Below are 19,937 nucleotides of genomic sequence, written 5' to 3'. Positions count from 1 at the left end.
ATCACTATGACATCATGAAGGTGGTTTTCTCAGACTCAACAAACCTCCTTCAAAGCCACAGAAGACATTATACAAGTATTTCACACACTGAGTAGTTGTTATTCTGGCTCTTAAATTGAATCAAAGATGTAAATAATAATTAGCTGCAACCTTAATTAAAAATCAGTCGTAATATTTACAAACTAAATCCTGACAACAGCCGGTAAGGAGGCAGGGGGAGGCCTAACACACCTCCAGCCACTAATCTAACTAGACCGGGAAGAAAAAACATGATGATAATAAGAAGGGAGTTCGACAACTGCTATCACTATACATCCATAAGAGAACGAAATGACCTGAAAACCTGTTTTTGTGTTTATTAATAAGCACATTTACATGTGGTATAATGTGTTATTGTGTGTGTTTGTGTGAGTGTGTGAATGCAGGCCTGTGTGTTAGTTAAGCTGTCCTGCTTTTTAATTGAATTCATCACATCTGTTGCAAGGAGGAGATAAAAAATCCACCGTCACATGAATGGGGAGAGGTGATTAATTAGCGACACAGTTTTCAAGCTGTAGGTTAAGCCGTGACAATATAGAACAGCTTTTCAGAATCATCTCTGGGATCCATCCCTGGCCTGCCGCATCAAGAAAAGAGAGGGCTGCGATGAATAAAAGATACGTCCTCACCTCAGCCGGCTCAATACGCGTTTGAAATATTGGCAGTGGCAAAGTGTGGAGGTGGAGGTGCTTTTCTCAGCATGGCGTCTTAAATGTGGATGCAGAAGAGAGGGCAGGTTGATCTTAACAAGCACCTTGTTCTCAATCCGCAGGGGGGGAAGCTTCAGAAGTGGAGACGGGCCTGTCGGTGGGAATCAACCTGCCACAGGAAGAAGAGAGGGACGGGACAGCCGGGCTTGCAGCTCGCCAACACTCGTGGGGAAAAGTCAAGAGGTAGGAGCTCCCTGGGGATGCTTGGAAATCCCTGCAATGCCACTAACTTCCTCGGGGCTGAGAAGCAGTGGGGGGTACAACAATGAGGGGGGAGATGGGGGGCTCGCCTTTAAACCTGGATTCCCATCAGAGGAGGCGGACAACAAAGGGGCTGCCAAGGATTGGGAGTTGAGAAAGGGGGAGGTGGAGAGGAGAAGTGGGTGAGGTGGATATGTCAAGTTGACAGCAGCACTCAATCCTTCATCCTGGCAATGACTTGATCCAATCAGGGCCGGACGGCCAAGGACGAGATGGCAGGGCCTGTCATGTCGGAGGAATCAGTGGACTGATGAGGACAGCGGCCCGGCCGGTCAGTCAGTCAGTCAGTCAGTCAGTCAGTCAGTCAGTCAGTCAGTCAGTCAGTCAGTCCCTCCTCCTGCAGCTCGTGTAACTCGACAAACTTGTAGCTTTCGAGAGAAGACTGCATGTCAGCAGTTTTCTCAAAACATGATGCTGGTTCACAGCATAACAGCTGTCACAAATGAGTCACTTCCTGCTGTCTGGGATTTTATCTTTATAGGATTTCAGTTATTTTTAGTGCTCAATATTGTTTTGTTTTAAAATGTGCTGCTCTAATCATTTCACATCGAGACAACTTCAAAGAGAGCCTCTTGTCAAACCTGATAAAAGTGAAGTGACGTTGTGATTGTGATGAAAGTGTTTGATGCTCCTGAAAGCAATATGTTGGGGGATGATAGTTAGGCTCTGACCTCCATACGTTTGATCCCTCCAGCTCCTCTTCCTCCGTAGTAGGAGGCATCCACGGTCGGCCACTTCTTCTTGGGCAGCGGCTCTGGCTCCTTAAAAACACAGAGAAATTAAAGGACTCACACTCATGAACAGTATAGATGTGTTTATTATAGTTGGAGCCATATGCAAACTTTTTCTTGTAAACAACTGCATCTATCTGCTGCTGCATGGACAAAAAGAAGGTAGTGCAGGACTTGCTATTGTTCCATTTTCTTTCAATACCATTTATCACTATTCAAGTGCATTTCCTCTAAACAGGAAAGAGTCATTTCCGTCATTTGGTCAAGGAAGGAAGGAAGAGATATTTATATCCTTACATGTGCTATAGCCATTAACCCTTTCTATATGGTTGAATGAACTTCAGGTTTGATCAACTGAATAATTAGTAGATTTCCTCAAATTATTTCCTTCAATACTTCTAATCAGCTGCACATTACTGCAGCCTTGCAGAAAGTGCCTGTTGAAGACCAAAAACTGTTTGTGCATATTGTGATGACAAAGATATGAGTCAGATTTCTATGATATCCTTTTCCAGAAATGGCTTATTCAACATTAAAAAACAACAAATCAGCTTAAATTTTCTGTAATACCAGCAGCAACTTCTCAAAAGTTTCTAAATAAATACTTCAACATTTTGGGGAATATTCACGTCATATATCATTCGCTTTCAGAAAGGGAGAAGATCTCCAACATTCTCTTTTCTGTGCAGTATGTGCGACGCTTGGGCCAGGAGGCAATTAGCCTCGCTTAGCATTGAGGCTGAAAGCGTGGAGCAACGTCTAATTTGGCTCTAAAGCTCAATTATTAGTGCATAATATCTTTTGTTTAATCGAACAGAAAAAAAGTGACACGCTGTTCAAGTGCGAGTTACATCTTTAGCAGTCTTTATGCTAAGCTAGGCTAACCACCTCTTAACTTAAGCCTCATACTGGAGAGATAAGACAGGGAAGTGGTATCAATGCTCTCATCAAACTCTTGGAAAGAAGACCAATAAACCATTTTCCCAAAATGTGGAAATATTCTCTTTAAGCAATTTTTTTTTGTTTTTTGTTGATATTCTGGTCCGAGTAATTTTCAATGTGGTATAATGAAGTGCAGTATTTCTTCTGTGACTCTCCTTTTAATTTTCATCGATAATGCTGTAAGGTATCACCAATTTAAACATTCTGGGACTGAGTGATGTACTCACAGGTGGTGGAGGACGGGAAGGTGGAGGCGGTGGTGGTGGGTCTTTGATGACCTGGATAAACAGAAAAAGCAAAAGAGCGTCAGCTCTTTCCACCACGGGACGTACACAAACACACACAAACACAGACTCAAACCTTGTCAAGACAAGCACAGACGAGGCTGACGGAGGTGATTCGTGACAGGTGACTGAGTCAAACAGAGACGTCCCTCAGCTCATCACACGGCGGAGACGCTGCCGCTGCCAGGCTGCTTTGTAACTGCAACTGGCACCCCATCACCCCGCTGACTACTGATTACAAGGATTCTGCTTGTAAACCAACATCAGGGGCCCCCCGTGCAAAATAAAGAAAAGCTGAAAATCAACTTGTTGACAGGGGAGTCTTTGGGGCGAGCGCCGCTGCCCGTTTAGCTCTTAATTAATTGGATGGGGTTCAGTGCTCCCAAGCAATCCTCCCAATCATAAAGTCCTAAGGAGTTAATTAGCTCCAATGAGATACAGAGGAGGAGGCATGGGCTCAGCTCCAAGACCCGTCTGCGTGGAAGATGAGTGGCGGTGTACATGCACAAAAAAAAAACAAAACAGAACAGAAAGAAAAAACACACACACATAACCGCGACAAACCTCTCCCACAGCAGAGTGACCAGCCCAGCGGCACTGTTCATGACAACACTGGATGACATGGCACCTGAGGAGCAGGTTGTCCACAATGTGATTCCACTCAGCGACAAGATGCCTCTGCTGGGTTTTTCAGATGTGCATCGCAAAGCAAAGAGCAGCCTGACAGTGACATTTGTCAGGTGTCAGTCAGACGCTTTACATACTGATGTCCAACTTTTTACTGCAGGATTGCTGAACACACCACCGCCACTCACGCCATCTGTGAGAGGGATCACACATGAAAGGTGGAGTTTATTCTTCTGCGTATTCAGGTCTGAGGACTTGTGAGTCATCTTCCTTTAAATAGTCACTACAGAGAGCAGGCCTGAAGCTCCCAAAACACAGAGGTCCTTTCTGGTTTTTGAAAATTGTGAGGATTATGTGACCTTACGAAGATGCCCCATGCTGAAATTACTTGAAAAAATGTGATAAAAATGTTAAAAATGTGAGGATTGTTTGCTCCTTTCTCCTTTTTTATATCACGTAAACTTATCATGTTCAGGTTTTGGACTGTTGTCACATTTACTGACAACAGTTATTCAATGTTTAACGATAATGAGGTTTAGCATTCTGCTCAAAGGCCCATCAGCTGACACCAACAGAATGGGAGCTTCCTGTTAACTTCTTCATCCCAGACTTTCCCAGTGTTGGTTTGAGAGAAGGCCTCAGTTCACGGTCCTCTTCTTAGGCGACAGCCGACATTAGCACTACACACACAGTACAGTAGACGCCTATGAATACTGTACATATAATTACAATGAGGACATATCTCAACTTGAGGTGTGCGGCAAAGTGGAAGGCAGACCTTTGTCCATTACTCATCAAAGACAGATACGTCACTGTCATCGCTGGTTATGCATTTGCTAAATTGGTTTTGGAGGGAAAAAAGAGCAATGTAATTATAGCATATCATACATCCTAACAGCTGTTTCATTCACCGTTAAAGCTCAGGGATACCATCACACCCTCCACATACTGTTGCCATTAGAATAATGAAAAATAATCAATTAGGGTTAATTAATTGCTCATTGACACAGAACTGGCTGTAAGCAAATCCAGTAAAGGTCCACTGGTAGCCTCTCCATACGCTGATTAACATCATTTCAGCCACACCTTACGTTGACAGGATTATCTCTTTTTATTAAGTAATTATGCAGCAGATTTTCTGGACATATTGTGGGATAAATAAAGCATTATACAAATGACAGGGCTCTGCTGCTCTTTCCCAGCTACCTGATGGACAGATGTGAATGGAGCACACAGCGACGTAATTAAAAACTAAACCACAGGATACTTAGCCGCCTGACATCAGGCCCAGCAGCTCGCCACTGCAACCACGACACCGGGGGGAATGGGACCAATCAGAGGCGTTCAGGGCATCGTCCCCATATGGCTGTTTCCCTAACTGTCCAACTGGACTTGATAATCCGTTCGTTCCCAACCTCAAGCTCAAACCGTGTTGTGTCAAGCTGTTTCGAGAGGCTTATCGTGATGGATCAGTGGCAGGTAGCATATTTGGACATTTAAAAATGATTTGTGCTTTTAACTATGGACAAATGAAGCTGTTTTGTTGAAAAATGATTCCTAGGAGGAAAAGAAGCAAGAGAAGATAAAAGTTCTGCATCGGAGAGCAACGCTGACAACTTCTAACATGAAATAACATGAAATAATCAGAGATTATTAACATATTAAGCACCAAATGAGTGGAAAATGTGTCCAAAAGTGCATCCAATTTAGCAGTGAAGCATTTGCAATTTGGTTAAACTGGTGATGTTAATTCAAAACTGCATTTCTAATCCTGAATCCTGTAATTTGAACTAAAGGCTATGCCATTCTGAGTTTAATTTCCAAACAAATCATAAACAAAGAAATTACCACTCCACAGCTTGTATGACCTCTCTCCTGGCATCAGTCCATGTGGGAGAGAGACAGAGAGAGGGATTGTGGGAAAGAGGTTGAGCGTGCGTGTGTGTGTGCGTGTGTGTGTGTGCATGTGTGCATGGCCTCATCCCGATTGCTGAAACCTGGCAGACTGGGGGTTTAAATATTAACAAGCCACACATGGCCCTCCTCTTCTGCCGCGTCCCTCGATGGAAGGCAACAGCAGCTCTCTCCACCAAGACAAACACGTCCACGGCCAGACATGCTGCAGGGGGTTTACATTTTAATGCCTTTGTTGGTTTTCCAAAATATGCTTCCATCTCATCCTGGATGGGCTCCCTTCAGGTCCACAAAGCCAGGTGACGTCTATCATTTAAGGGGCGGTGCGGGTGAGCAGGAGCGGAGGTGCAGTGGGGAGGGTGGTTGGCAGTAGTGGAGGGTAAATTTGCCTTTATCAGATCTCAGTAGAAAAAAGCAGAGAAACAGAAAAGGACCAGGGTGCACCATCTGTAGCCCCTCTCTCATAGCCCCAAACAATAATCTGTTATGGATTTTTGTAAATGGTTAAGTGGGCAAGAGTGTTTTTCCAAAGGGGACGAGGGCAGGAGGAGTTTATAACAGTAGTTTACATAAATATCGGGGACTAAAGAAAAGTTAAAAGAGTAAAGACAAAAATACCTTCCATCAAGTACAATGAAGGTGTTCAAAGGGAAACGATAAAGGAGAGCTCAGAATTGAATTGCAGATTCAAGAGTCGTTAATTAAATGCAGCCTCAAGTTTCATCTGAACAAACAGCCCGTTCACATGGGACCAGTAACATGTGGCGATCTGTGGAGTTAATGAATAACCTTCCAACCTCCACATTCAGAGAAACACATTTGCACTTACTAATGAATTTCTCTTTAATCACCAGAGCCTCTGAACTTGCAGCTGCATGAGTCAAGAGTTTATATTTTGTCCTTCCAAGATTCCTGCACACTGTCATTTACTTGCACTTGGTATTAACCATGACTCGGCCTCAGATCCGTCATGACCAGTGATGGTATTATAGAGATGTCATCAATATCAATACTGATACGGCTTAATGGTACCGATACTTATCGGCACTCTTATCCATGCACCTCCATAAATCTAGTGGTTCTGCTCTTCAGAGATTTCAAACAGTCCAATACAACCACAGTTAACAGAATGTAAAGTATGACTATGGAGTCATGCATCACTAATGAACGCACTGTGAGCAGAGGGCTGAGCATGAGTGAAAAGCAGGCGAAATGAAAATGCTGTTGAAAGTTAAATTAACGAAGGAATAAAATGTAACAACTGACAGCGGCTCTGAGCCCCAGAGCTTACCAGGATTTCAGTTCTGATCCAGTTTAACACTGGACCACAGCACCCATGACTGTTTGTGAGGCAGAACATGTTTAGTCAAACAGCAACGGCACCTCCCTGCATTCATACAATCAAGGTCAATTAAGGCTGCTGATGACACGTGTAGCCAACATCAGCCTGTTCTTACTGTCTTTTTAGAACTTAAGGGCCCTGAGAACATCTTCTCTCTATCAGTGTCTTATAATAACTAATGGGATCCTACACAAACACAAAGTTTTTGCTGAAATTACAACAGTTTTGGTGATTTCACCTGGGACATGTCTGTATGTGCTGCTTTCCTCTGTGCTTTTCTCACCGCTTTGAAGTGGGCAGAGGTTAGTTGGAAAAACATGATGTCATTTACCTGCGTGGACCAATGAGAGTTTCACAACAAATGGACAAAGTGTTATGACAGTTGGCGGGTTGTTTGCTTATTGTTCTGGCGCAATCAATCAAATCAAACCACACCCACACAGTCCCAGTGATGCAGATTATCTGTTTTTGAGTAAAAAGTTAGGACATTATTTTCTCCAACCTTAAACTTTGACTGTTTTGTATGGATGCCAGAAGGTGCTGTCGGTGTTCTCTGATTGGTGAGCGCTTTTCAATAAGACTCGTAATAATAATGATGATAAGAGGAGTAAGAGGAAAAACACACCAAGGGCCAAACCAAAGTGTAGCTACATGAAACAGTCAGTGACAGGATTAGTAAAAGAAGAATTCAGTGTTTACCAAAACAAAGTAAGCATTTTAAGCTGCAGCATGGCCATGACAGATTCAACTGTGATTAAACCATAAACAATCTCTGTGATTATTATTAATCATTTCAGTCCCCAGGTAGGCCTATTGTTAGTCTTGTGCAAGCAGAGATTTCGTTAAGTTTCACACAATCTGTCACTCACATTCTTCTCCTGCTAATCTACCTGTTGTCTTGCTTAAAACACAGTTTGTTCACTTCATCTCCTCTCTGATCGTGTGTATGATCACATGAAGCCACCAGCCACTGCTCTGCAGGATGTGGGTTTTTCACTTCCTGTTTGAGGTTCTTCCTCTGTGGTGTTGCTAAGCCACCGCGGATCAAGGAGGTAAATGAGAGGTGAAGGGGTTGAACAGATGTTCGACAGTACTTCCCTTCAGAGCTGGCTGTGAACAATGGTGAGCATGCTGTATACACACAGCCTCGCACACACTTAAACCTGGCACTGAGCTGCTGGTTATCACAGATTTATGGTTACAGGATGTCTACAACTGTCATCCACAGAAGATATTTAGTGTTCCCACTCCTGACTTTTGCTCTCAATGCAACTGATTTTATTAAAATGAGACATTCAAAGTCATGTTATTGTCATCAGATTAAAAGAAGGTAGCAGTAAACAGGGAGCATATGAGCTATTTGGCATGTTTTGCCAGCACAGAACCTGCTGTTGTTGTCTGCGTGCAAACCCAGAGTGAATGAATCATCAGCTCTGGCTGCCCAAAGTTAAATATGTTCAGAGTTGGTTCTGAGCAGAGTAGCAACACTCACCACTGTGCAGCAAAGAGGCCAGAACCACCACATGAGGGCCAGAGCTAAGAGGATCAGCAGCACCAGGAAGACGATGGCCACCACCAAACCATCTGACTAGAGGGGGAAAGGACAGCCATTAATCAGTTTATTCATTCAAAAAATGGATATCAGTGATCAAATTGTGGCTATTTTTTGCTTCTGGATAGCAAACAAAGTGTCTTTTAACTGGTGGACAAATATCACAATTTTTTTAGAATGAAAAGCTGAAATGCAGACGAAGATAAATAATAAATAAAACAACTAGACCCCTGCAATCTCATGCTTTTAGTTTAGGGATGTGAAGTGGAAGCTGACTAGACCCAAAAATGGGACATATCACATATGTTTTATTATCATTAAAAAAACTATTAAAAAAAACAACACTCAAAAAAAATTCTCATGCTTCTATTGCTGTGTGCAAAAACCACAGAGAGAAACTTGGGAAAAACTGAGCACTGCTGGAGAAACAAAACTGTAACACATGATGAACATGGCAGAGGGAGTTCTGCTTATCAGGACAGGAAATCTGCAACAAGCACGTACTCAAACCACAATACGAGCAACACCAACTGAAAAATGAACTGACGAAATCAGGCTCAAAAGATGAAAGTGAGGCGTGAGGGAAAGTTGAGGAGAGCTTCAGTTCATGTCAGAAGTGTGTGTTATATAACATGCACAGGTGAAAAATACAGGGAAGATCGTTTCAGACGGTTTCATTTGGTTTCAAACATGAACGTAATTCAGACTCACACATGTGGAGGCAGTGATGGTGTAGGCGCTGGAGATGAAGGACTTGCCATTGTTTAGGCTGATAAGAACATCCATTGTCCTGCAAAGAAAGGAGTTTTTTTAGTGTCACAGTCATACGTTCAATTGACCATATCTGATGCATACAAAGTGAACTAAATGGACATCAGAGAGGACACCACTGCTGAAGAGTCCTCCAAGTGTCCAACGTAACATTAGAAAGCATTAGCTGATCTACCCGCAGGCTGATATCATCTATGTAGCATTTGTATGTATTTTCGACTAGAAAAGGTGCAAATGTGGCTAAGGAAGCAGAGCAGGTTGTCCAATCAAAGGGTTGTTTGTTCGATTCCCACATAGAAGTGTTGGTACACTGGTTGGTACAGTAAACCACCTACACATACTGCCAGAGTTACAAAAGGGAAATCATCAGTAGGGCTCTACAAAACACCCCTTATTGACTTCCAGTGATACAATACTTGATTCTATTATTTCACAAGCAAATCCTGTTTAAAAAGGAGTCACAAGTCCAGCGCTCACAGTGGCACGATGCTCAGTAATGAACACAATGGGCACAAACTGAATGGTCAGACTCAGAGGGAGGAAATCCTCTCATTATCACATCCGTCAGTGTGTGTGGATGAAGTAACCTGACTAGCGGTAACAAGGCTCGTGAACTCGTATGACTTATTTAGAAGAAAAAATGCGAAGCCAAAATGGGCGCAATTAAAACCCTAATGATGAACGGCACCGCAATTTCCATATGTCTATTACGCCCAATCCAATTACCGCAGGTTTAATGAGAATTCAGGATATGGAACGAGTGAAACGCCTGAAATCCTCCCTTCAACACAAAAAGGGGGAGAGAGAAAGAAGCACGCAGAGTGGCATTGTGTGTGTGAGGGGCCAGCTGTGAGTGTGTGGTAGCGTACAGGGGAGGCCTGCATAAAAACTGGTGCTGTGGAATAATAACAAGAGAGCTCTTTGCTTTGCTTTGGATGTTGCCTGAGGCAGTGCCTTGGGCCACCAATTCTCCTGTGGTTCAGAACAGATGAGCAACCAGGCCATGTGTCCATTACTATGCACTGTATTCTAAATTTTCTGAACTGACTCCTTTGCACCTTTTCTAATTTACCCACGCTAAATATTTAAAACACAATTCATGGAACTTTAAAACCAGATGCACTTTGACACGACACTCAACTTGTTGATAGCCCCTCTTGTTTTTTACTGCTTTTTATTTGTTTAATCTATGTTATATTTTCTCATTTGACACGTGATGCTGATCCTCCATATTTAAGTAAGATCTCCAAGATCAATTTATCTATATTTGTAAGGGATGGTTTAGCTGAGCAGAAGTATACACATAAAGTACAGGCTCACTTAAAGCGGTAAGAGAGGGGTAGAGGATAAATATTCAGTTTTGAAGTTACAGAGAAATGGCAGCGTTTTGATTTTTAGGTGACACTGCAGATTACTCCATGAGCACTAACAGTCTGCTGCACTTACAGCAAAGTCTGTTCTAGTTCAATTCTGGCACAGGAGCCTAAAGCACTAACAGAAATTCAGAATGTGACAACTGTACAGCCAGCACACAAGACAACAGAAGCAAGGTCAGACAATCAACAGTCAGTCAAGCGACAAAGAACTCACAAAAACTTTTAAGAGTCAAACACTTTCCTTTGATCCGCTCTATGTGCTCTATTTCTATCCCAGGTACTCGGTTGGTTTAAAACTTATGCACCTGATCCTACCTACGGTACCTGTTTAGAGGAGAGTGGGCTGTAACCATCACTGGGCATGCGCACCAGAGAAGCCACGTTCCTTCTCCTGTCTCCTTTTAATCATGATTGTACACTGTGCACTCTTAATGATTTGAAAACTCCTGATTTTGAGTGTGCGCCAGTTTGCTTCTATCAGAAAGCATTTCTTTGTGTCCATCGTGGATTAGTGAAACACTGCTCGCCTCTGCAGCTCAGCGAAGCTGTTCCAGGTCCTTGTATGTTAACTAAGTGCTTGTGCTGAATGGGTGAGGGGAGAGGCTAATTTAGCTGACACCCTCAATCCGTGATAATGGTGGGCACGTTGTTAATCAAGCTGGAGGTGTGGAGCTCGGCGAGTGAAGGAGGAAAGCTCCCAAGCGAGTTACACTGACAAACGCCCCCCGCTCCCCTGACATCGCTGGACATCCTTAATGCACCACAACCCAACCATAGTCAGCGAGGCCTTTTTTCTTCCTCCCTGAGACACTGACTGCTAATTTACCCAGTTACTGTTGAGTAGGCAGAATCTGCTCTGCCACAGAGGCATAAGTCAAACATGCTCGCCTTATTTTTACCCTCTCATTTCCAGGAATATTAGCAGAAGAACGATGAGCAATCGGGTGACAACATCTGTTAAAGCGGTTATTCTGTGTATTACAGTTACAGTGCACTTTTCTTAATCAACACATTGTTTAAGTCATTTGTCAATTAAAAAAAATCCAAAAATGTAATGTTTCCACAAATGTGAGGATTTGTCTTCTCTTTTTTACATCACTGTAAATTAAATATCTTTGGATTTGGACTGTTGGTCAGACAGAACAGGAAACAGCACGATGTCATCTTGTGCTTTGTGTTTTTCATTAACTCCTGACATTTTATTCACAAATGGATTCATTGCTTAATTGATTTAAAAACAGAGACAGATAATGGGTAATGAAAACTGTTGCAGTTTTTTTTTTTTTTTCCTGTAAAGGCCTATAAACAACACTGTGCATATCTGGTGAAGGCGCATCAAAGCATTTATGCTTTTTTTTTTTTTTTTTACAAAACCCTGGTGATGGCCATTACTCCAAGCCAAACATAAAATAAAGAAGAAACAAAAAGGGGTAAAAAGATTTAAAAAAAAAAAAAAAAAAAAAAGTGAGTGACTTTAGATGAATAATTGAAAACAATGCGCAGTGTCATTGAACTTTTCCACAGTGAAAGCCAGTGAGTGACACTGAGGAGAGAGCTGCAGCTGCTTGGTGGGTCGATGGCTATGTTTGAATAAATGCGAGATGAGAGGGAAGATTGTCACGGGGCCCAGGGATCAGTCAAAATTTGGGTAGAAAGTGACACAGGCTCCCAGGGACACCAGCTGAATGGCAGAAGGCTTCTTCCTGCTGCAGATCTCCAGCTCCACGTTGGTAAAACTTTGTCCCTGGGCTCGCTGTAATCTGTCACAAAATAAGCCCGCCGTGACACTAAGCTTTGGTGATGCAATACAGCTGGAGTGGCTGACAATGGTGACGCTAATGGCTTTCAAACTTCCCTTAAAGATGTGAAAATTGAGCGGGCTGAATAATTCACAGCAGAGCATATGCGAGGCCTGTCGCTCAGCATCCAGGAGTCATCACTCTGCGCGAGCTTGTGTGGCAGAAGTTCTGACGGAGGGGAGGAAACTCGACTGAAGGGAGGGATCGCCTCGTGAAGCCTGGGGACCAGATGAGAAGTTGTGCTCCAGAGTGAGACATCCACCATTTGGAAACACTGACATGCACTCTAAAAAACTGACTGGCGCTACTAAATGAAAGTGAAGTGACGGTTTTCCGGTATGGCAGCTTGTAACTTTAAGGACAAGACCAGCACGCTGCACGACACAACTCCTTCATTACAAATCTAAACATTGTAGAAATAACAATACATAGCGTAAAGTTTTTGATTTTTGGGTTTATTTTTCTTCCCAATCCCGGTAGCCATTTATTTCTATTCATTTCTGTTCTGCTATTCATCACAGTGAACACTGAGTCTTTAGTATTTTTGTTGTGAAAAAACAATTATTTATGTGAAAAATGTGATAATGTAAGGAGAAAAATTAGATGATCACATTAAATGTTTGATGCCAAAGATGACACAACTCAAGCAAGATCAGATCAGAGTGGGCTGATGATAAAATCTTGAGAAAAGAGAAACACTTTTTGGTTGAAAGAGCTTAGGCCTCATATCCACATTAAAGGTGCAACCTGTGATGAGAGGTCAAAGGTAGACATCGCATCATTTTCACAAGCAGAAAACGTTGCGTACAGTAAAGCTGTCATCAACAAACAAGCAAAACTACCAACATCAGTTTTACAGGCTGGATCCTGTCCATTGAGAAATGTCACAAAATAGGAGTCATATTATGATAGTTATCAACTAAAATTGATTCTTAGCCCTAGAAAGAAAATTTTACTGATCGGATTGTTTCTTATTTTTGTTTTCCAGCCCCAAGAAAAGGCTCCTTATCTCTGTGCCACAAGGACATTCAAACAACAGGACAGCTCTATCGTAAACATCTTTATGTCCCCACTGGAGCAGATGGAGTGATGTTGTCCCAACCCTGGGACAGCCTGTTTTAATTATTGACAGGCGTTAGCATTAGCTACTGTACCTGCTTTGTAAAGTAGGTGTCAAGTCCCCCCTCAGTTATTTTTTGCTCTCCACCGTTATTGTGAAAACACCAGGTGAGGACATGCTGCTGCAAGAGCGCAACCACTTAACCTCTTGATCGGCCCCCAGCAGGGTGTGCTGGGTCCCCTAATGGGGATATACCGGGGGGGGGATGGATGGGGGGGGGACGTCAGCAGATGCCTGTGTTTCAAGCATGATGCTGCAGCTGTCAGCACAGATGATGCCTCCGCTGTGAGTGCTCCTACACAGCCCGGTGACCAACTGAGGACACTGCGCTTCCTGGACATCGAGGCTGGATGTGGAGCCGCCTGCTCCTTGTTCCCAATGGGGCTGGAGGAAGCTGCAGCTGAGCACCCCAACTTGGGTGACTGCTGTATCTGAAATATGTTCCCAGGCAATCCAAGCTGCGCTCACTAAGGAGAAGGCGTAGCGTGTAGCAAAACATAGTTACAAAGGGAATCAGGGAAAAGGAACGTGCAACGAAAAGGCGATTCTTCTTCGGCTGAGTAGAGCCGTGTTAACGGAGCACCCTGTGTGCCGGGAGCGGTGATGGAGCAGAAGCAGACAGATGGACGGAGACGAAGTTTCCAGGCTCTGCCGTTCCATGCAGGTGGTCCTGGGTGCAGGGATTGTCAGTGCATGGTGAATTATTTAAATGGGGAGCGTGGAAAAGGGAATGGCTGCATCTGTCGCACATCCTTTTAAAGCCCCTCCAGCAGATGTGTTTACTCACCACCCGTACCAGCTAACTACTTAATGGGTCACCATCGGCAGCCAAGAGTTAATTAAGCAGGCCTTTTGCAAATGGCGGGCACGTAGCAGCAGCACCAGCTCAGGTCCTATCAGGTCGTTGCAGGCGCTGTAGGCCTGTGGTTTACAGATGTAGTCGCTCAGGTGCATCTTTTTACTGCATCCGTGGTGAGTTGGTAAAAAGAGATTCTGCTTTGCTCTGCTCTGATTTCTCGTCAAGGGAGAAAATCTGGATAGATGGAGCAGCTCCTACTGTAAGACCAGTTGTATTTAAAATGTTGCCTTTTCTTCACACTGATAAGTGAGGAAAATCAACTTCAATCCCATTGCATCGTGTGAATTTCCTATATTAGGGAAAGAGACACCAGCTGGAAAAAGTGTAAAATAAAGTTTTGCTAGCAGCTGGAGAAGGAGTGAACCAAATCTTTTTTTTTTTTTTTTTTTTTACACCAGGCCTGCTGTAGAGAAAAAGAAAGAACCGTGAGAGTACATCCCTCCACCAAGGCTGCACAATCTTACATTTGTGACTTTATTACTTTCATCTGGATGCAAATCTCCATCCAAATACGAAAGTGACTGGCACCAATGGGACACAAGTCTGATTTTTGCACAAAATGTCATAAGATTAACAAAATAAATCCTAAATAAATATCATGTTTTATCCACTAAAGATTTTGTGTCTTGTGTTCATTACAGTGGTTTCTGGTGTTTGTGGATTCCTTATATAGATTTCACCTAACATATACATTATATGAGAGTATGCCCTAGACAACTATACAGAACAAGGATGCCATTACTCTAAGTATTTTTTTTTATTTTTTAACAAAATATAGTATTTACTCTCAGTGGATTATTTGGGTCATTCTGATGGTCTTGTAATATGTTGGCCTTGCTTCCTATAGGTGCAAAAGTGTTTTTTTCTGTGTAAGTGTACGGTTGTTTGTACGTACATGTATGTGAGTCTTTGTGTAAGTGTAATATATTTGTTGTTGTTCAAGCCATTATTTCATGTGTGTTTCAAAACTAGATGTGAAAACATGCACACAGGTCTAAGTTCATGTTTCATATCTCTTCAAAAACTCATATTCCTCTTTCAGCACCGTCTGTCAGCTTCTGGCAGAAAAACATGTTATCATGAGCAGTTTGGAAGTTGAGGGGACATGAGGGGATTATCTGAGGTGAGGTTCACATTGATTTGGAGTAGTTACAGCGTCGCTGTTATCATATGATACATAATCTGTTTTAGAGCTGGAAACCTTCAGGAGCCAGCGGCACTCATAATCATACATTTTTGATTGGATTGCAGTCATGAGGACATTAAAATCTGTTGTTCCATCTAGAATGTCTTAGCGATCATCTGTTATGGTTTGGGATTATAAGAGATGACGTTAAAATCAAACAATAGCTGTGCAGCCGGGAATAAATCCATATTTACACTGTTTTCACTTAAATCTTTGGGTTGTATGTATGGGGTGTTTTTCTGTCAGGCTCCGTCGACAATGTTTACTGCGTCTTTATGCGACGCCAAACTCTTCATCCCTTCATCTACTGTTTTAACATACAGCTGATTTATAGATTTAGGAGTTGTTTATTTGCACGTAAAAAAAAAAAGAAGCAGAAAAAATAAAGACTGCGTGTAAGACGAAGAGACACCAAGAGGATTGAAACAACTTCGCTGCAGATAAGAGCGATACGGGTGACTGACATAGAAAACTGAACTCTAAAACTGAACACAGAGGAGAGCAGCACGAGAACAACACAACGCCTGAGGAAGGGGAAATGGTTTAGAAAGAGTCCTTATGTTGGTAAAGTAAGAGAGAGGAAGTATCTGTGTGTGTGTGTGTGTGTGTGTGTGTGTGTGTGTGTGTGTGTGTGTGTGTGTGTGTGTGTGTGTGTGTGCGTGTGTGTGTGTGTGTGTGTGGCTTCACAGGAAGACATGTGTGACTCATTCCTCCGATTTCTACAGAGATACGCTTCTTGATTTCGAGATGCAGCTGAGAATCAAACACCTGACTTTTACCAAACAAAACACTGCTTCCTTTCCTTCACTGCTCTATGTCAACATAGTAACTTGTAGGAGAACATACTCAGTCTCAATTTATAGATGTCGGATTCCTAGAAGTTTTCACAGAGATGCCGGTCATTAAAACTTCACACGTTGGCATGCGTCAACATGCCAACATCAAAACTTAAATACATCTACAGACTCACTGCCCTCACATGAGCTACAAATCAGTTATTTTGGAAAACTCATGAGAATATTGCTGTTTTCCAAGCATGCCTCACATAACTCAAGTCCTTTATCTGACTAATACTTGCTTAAAAAGTAATTTCATTGTTGTTTATGCATACTTAGGAGCAATATTTCTTCGGCTAAAGGGGAATCAAGTAAAGTTGGGACATTTGCTGTCGTATTTTCACTGTGACTGGTATATCGTTGATGTCATTGACGTCTTATTTCTGTATGAAAACTGAAAAATCTCTATTTTGGGAGTCTTCCCACCCTTTCTTCCCACACCCATGACAAAAACATAATCATGACATTTTCTCAGACTCCTTACAACCTCATATTCAATGGTGGAGAAACTGCAATACTGGGTTTTAAATAGAAAAAACGATAATGGGAAATTGAATTAACTTGATTAAAGGAATAAAGAAAATATAATAAAAAATTTCACAGGCTACTTACTGTCCGACTTCATAGAGCTTCGGTGCAGGACACAGCATATAATCATTACGCACAGTACTTGGCTTATGGTCTGTAAAAAAACAGAAAGGAAGAGAAAACATAGTCAATAAAAGGTCATGTTTACCCTTGTTGCTGTTGGGGTGCATCAGTATTATTTGTCTGTATATGACTTAATCTTCATGCAATTAGCTGTTATGTAAAATGAGCCTATATAACCATTTGCAAAAAGGTGGCCCCGTGGTCAAAAGTGGTAAGGACATGCAGGCGTTTCCCATGATTCTCCAGTCAGAATTGGTTCTCAATAAGCACTGCATCAGGAAAAGGCCAAATATACAGTAAATGACATCAGCATTAAACCTGCTTACTAAACAATTTTCAAAAAACATGATCTAGCTTTATTTTCATTAACAATTTGTGAGCTACAAAAACAACATAAAAAGGGTTCAGTTCTGAGATACTCGGCATCACATATTTGTAGTCCCAGCAGTAAAGATGTTAAATATCTTTTTATGTCAAAAAAGTTTTTATGAGCCATATTCCAAGATCATCATCTACCCAGTTTTGTCAGTTTTTTGGGGGGAAGAGCCTTTTAACATCCGGAGCACAACGAGCCAACAATCCTCAAACTGTATGAGCTCTGTTTGACCTCTCTGGCCCTCCGTATGAGAGGGATAATATGAACTTCTTTCAAAACTACATATCAGTTATAGTGAAAACTGAATTTCTTCATTTTGCAGTCAGGAAAGTAACATGTATTGTGGTGCATGTTTAATATTTCTGCACTCTTCTATTGCTTGGAGCTGCAAGAGAAAAGACAAAGAAAGACATCGCATAGTGGATTATAGTGTGTGTGTGTGTGTGTGTGTGTGTGTGTGTGTGTGTGTGTGTGTGTGTGTGTGTGTGTGTGTTCATCAGCACGCCGATGGAGCCTGAACCATCTTCAGACATGGAGGTCGTTCAGATTATTGATATTTCTTTCCTATTTGTCTGCTCGGGGTTCCAACTGGTCTGGTGATGGGGAAGACTGTAGCATCTGTTCCACATATGTGGTGTGTGTTCCATAGTTGCCATGATGCCTGTCCATAATTATAAGGTGCCCCACTGTTAAAAAGGTCTGGGCTGAACACATGCAAAAGCCAATAAGGGAATAAATAGCCCCAAGTGGGCGAATGTGAGACTGCCTAAACTGAGAAAGGACTAACAGGCAGACATCTGCTAATGGCCACTTCCTGATTCGGATGAAGTTCTTTTTTAAAAGAAAAAAAAATATGCTCAAGTGTTTTGGTCGAGTTGAAATGTTGAAAATCAAAAATAACTTGTCAAGGAGGGAAGTGTTGTCATTGGCAGTCGTCGATCCCACAGATCCCACGGCCAAATAAGAGCTTGAAGAGATTGGCTTTCGGTGCCAAATCCTGTTTGCTTCCTGAAAATGGATTTCTCAACAGAACAGACCGTGAGCTCAAAATAAGGAGCACAGTGACCTACATACCCCCCTTTCTTCTGTTGCATTTAGATCATATAGATAAGCGATGAGATAACAGATCTGTCGGGACAGGGGCTTGTTTTGCCGTGTCCTTCCTGTGAACACCCACCATCAATTCACGTCGCAGCGAGCTGGATAAGAAGATGAGTTGAGTTCTAAGATTTGTGCGGACGTCCGCACAACAGACATGAAATGAAATAAAACACAATGAATCCTCACAGTTCCTTCATGTAAATCAACATGTGCAACACATTCAGAAGGTGGAGGCTGTGTTACTGCAAGTCAGCAAGTTGGCGAGTCTATTATATCATATTATATGGTTGTTGTGCATTTACAGATAAATATTGAAGTTAAAAAATGAACAAAATTAGGCTGATGTGCTAATGTGTTATTTATTTATTTTTTTTCCCATTTTTCTCCAAATTAAAATAAGATCACATTTAAGGTGTAAAAGAAAAAAGAAAAGGGTCGCAGGCATTTCAATGGGACGCGACAGAGAGAAGAGAGAGCGCGACCTGCAGGTCCGACTCCACTGACCCAACGTTTCTCTTCCTGTTCTCATGTGTCATAAGAATCAGAGAGCTAAATCACACATATATGATGCCGACAGTCAGTGTGCATCAGACAATGATGGATATCTGTCCTCTGTCTGATTTTTGTTTCTGTCGGTCAGCTCAGACTCAGTCCTGTCAGACAGTGTTGAGGGCTTCGATGCAGAAGCATTTTTTGAGCTGTGTGTGTGGAAAGGGTTCAGATTCGCTGCATTTACCGCTGTGATGCAACAAATGGCTAAAAGCTAATGCTTGTGTGTGAAGGTTCGGGTGTGAATGTGGTTGAAAGCCTCAGAAAAAGCTGAATCAATCACATCAGGTGTGTTTGTGAAGCCCTTCATGACTGCAGGTGAACTGTAGTGTAAGTAATGTGTGGCACAGTGGAAGATGTGGGTCTTTCACTAAATTGACTGGCACAAAAATCATAAACTTATGGTCTGAATTCAGCTGACGCAGCAGTTTATCATCCAGTCAAATCTCTGCTCGTACGTGATAAAGTGACAGCAGTGTTGAACAGATATTGTATACAATGTAAATGATTCATCGTTGTATTAACAAATCTCCTGCTTTTACAAAAACACAACATGGCTCCCGGGTTTTGACTAAAATTAGGCATCTCCACAAATAATTTGCCCATTTTTATTTCTTTAGTGCCTCTTGCTGTCCTGCATGCTAACACTCACCTCGCCTGACTTGTTTATTGTCAAAACAACACCCACAAATTCCAGCTTGGCTAGTTCAATTTGTGATACTGCATTCGTGCTTTGAGATAGCGATTTAGCGAGCACATATCAGCGAGGGCCAGACAGGAATTATTATGCGACTCAACATTTGGCTTTTTTTTGTGTTCATAGTGATTAGAAAATATCAGCTGTGCTAAATGCAGAAGCTGCAGTTTGAGGCTGAATGCAAAGTACACACTACAGTTACAACTCCACCACT

The 19,937-nt window shown here is 42.3% G+C and overlaps 1 protein-coding gene across 1 annotated transcript in view; it reads right to left on the bottom strand.

Annotated features, from left to right (window-relative positions):
• The window catches only part of antxr2a (ANTXR cell adhesion molecule 2a), a 73,605-nt gene that overhangs the window by 37,224 nt on the left and 16,444 nt on the right, over positions 1 to 19,937 (bottom strand). Inside the window, exons 10-14 of the mRNA XM_070965050.1 lie at positions 16,962 to 17,031; positions 9,114 to 9,192; positions 8,343 to 8,438; positions 2,911 to 2,961; positions 1,682 to 1,771 (exon numbers count right to left, since the gene is read on the bottom strand). Coding sequence (XP_070821151.1) covers positions 1,682 to 1,771; positions 2,911 to 2,961; positions 8,343 to 8,438; positions 9,114 to 9,192; positions 16,962 to 17,031 — 386 coding nt within the window. The remainder of the gene's footprint in view (positions 1 to 1,681; positions 1,772 to 2,910; positions 2,962 to 8,342; positions 8,439 to 9,113; positions 9,193 to 16,961; positions 17,032 to 19,937) is intronic.

This window comes from Chaetodon trifascialis, chromosome 6 (genome assembly GCF_039877785.1).
Source record: "Chaetodon trifascialis isolate fChaTrf1 chromosome 6, fChaTrf1.hap1, whole genome shotgun sequence".
Classification (NCBI taxonomy): domain Eukaryota; kingdom Metazoa; phylum Chordata; class Actinopteri; order Chaetodontiformes; family Chaetodontidae; genus Chaetodon; species Chaetodon trifascialis.
Note: the sequence above shows the minus strand (reverse complement) of the source record. Positions and strands in the feature narration are given on the sequence as shown.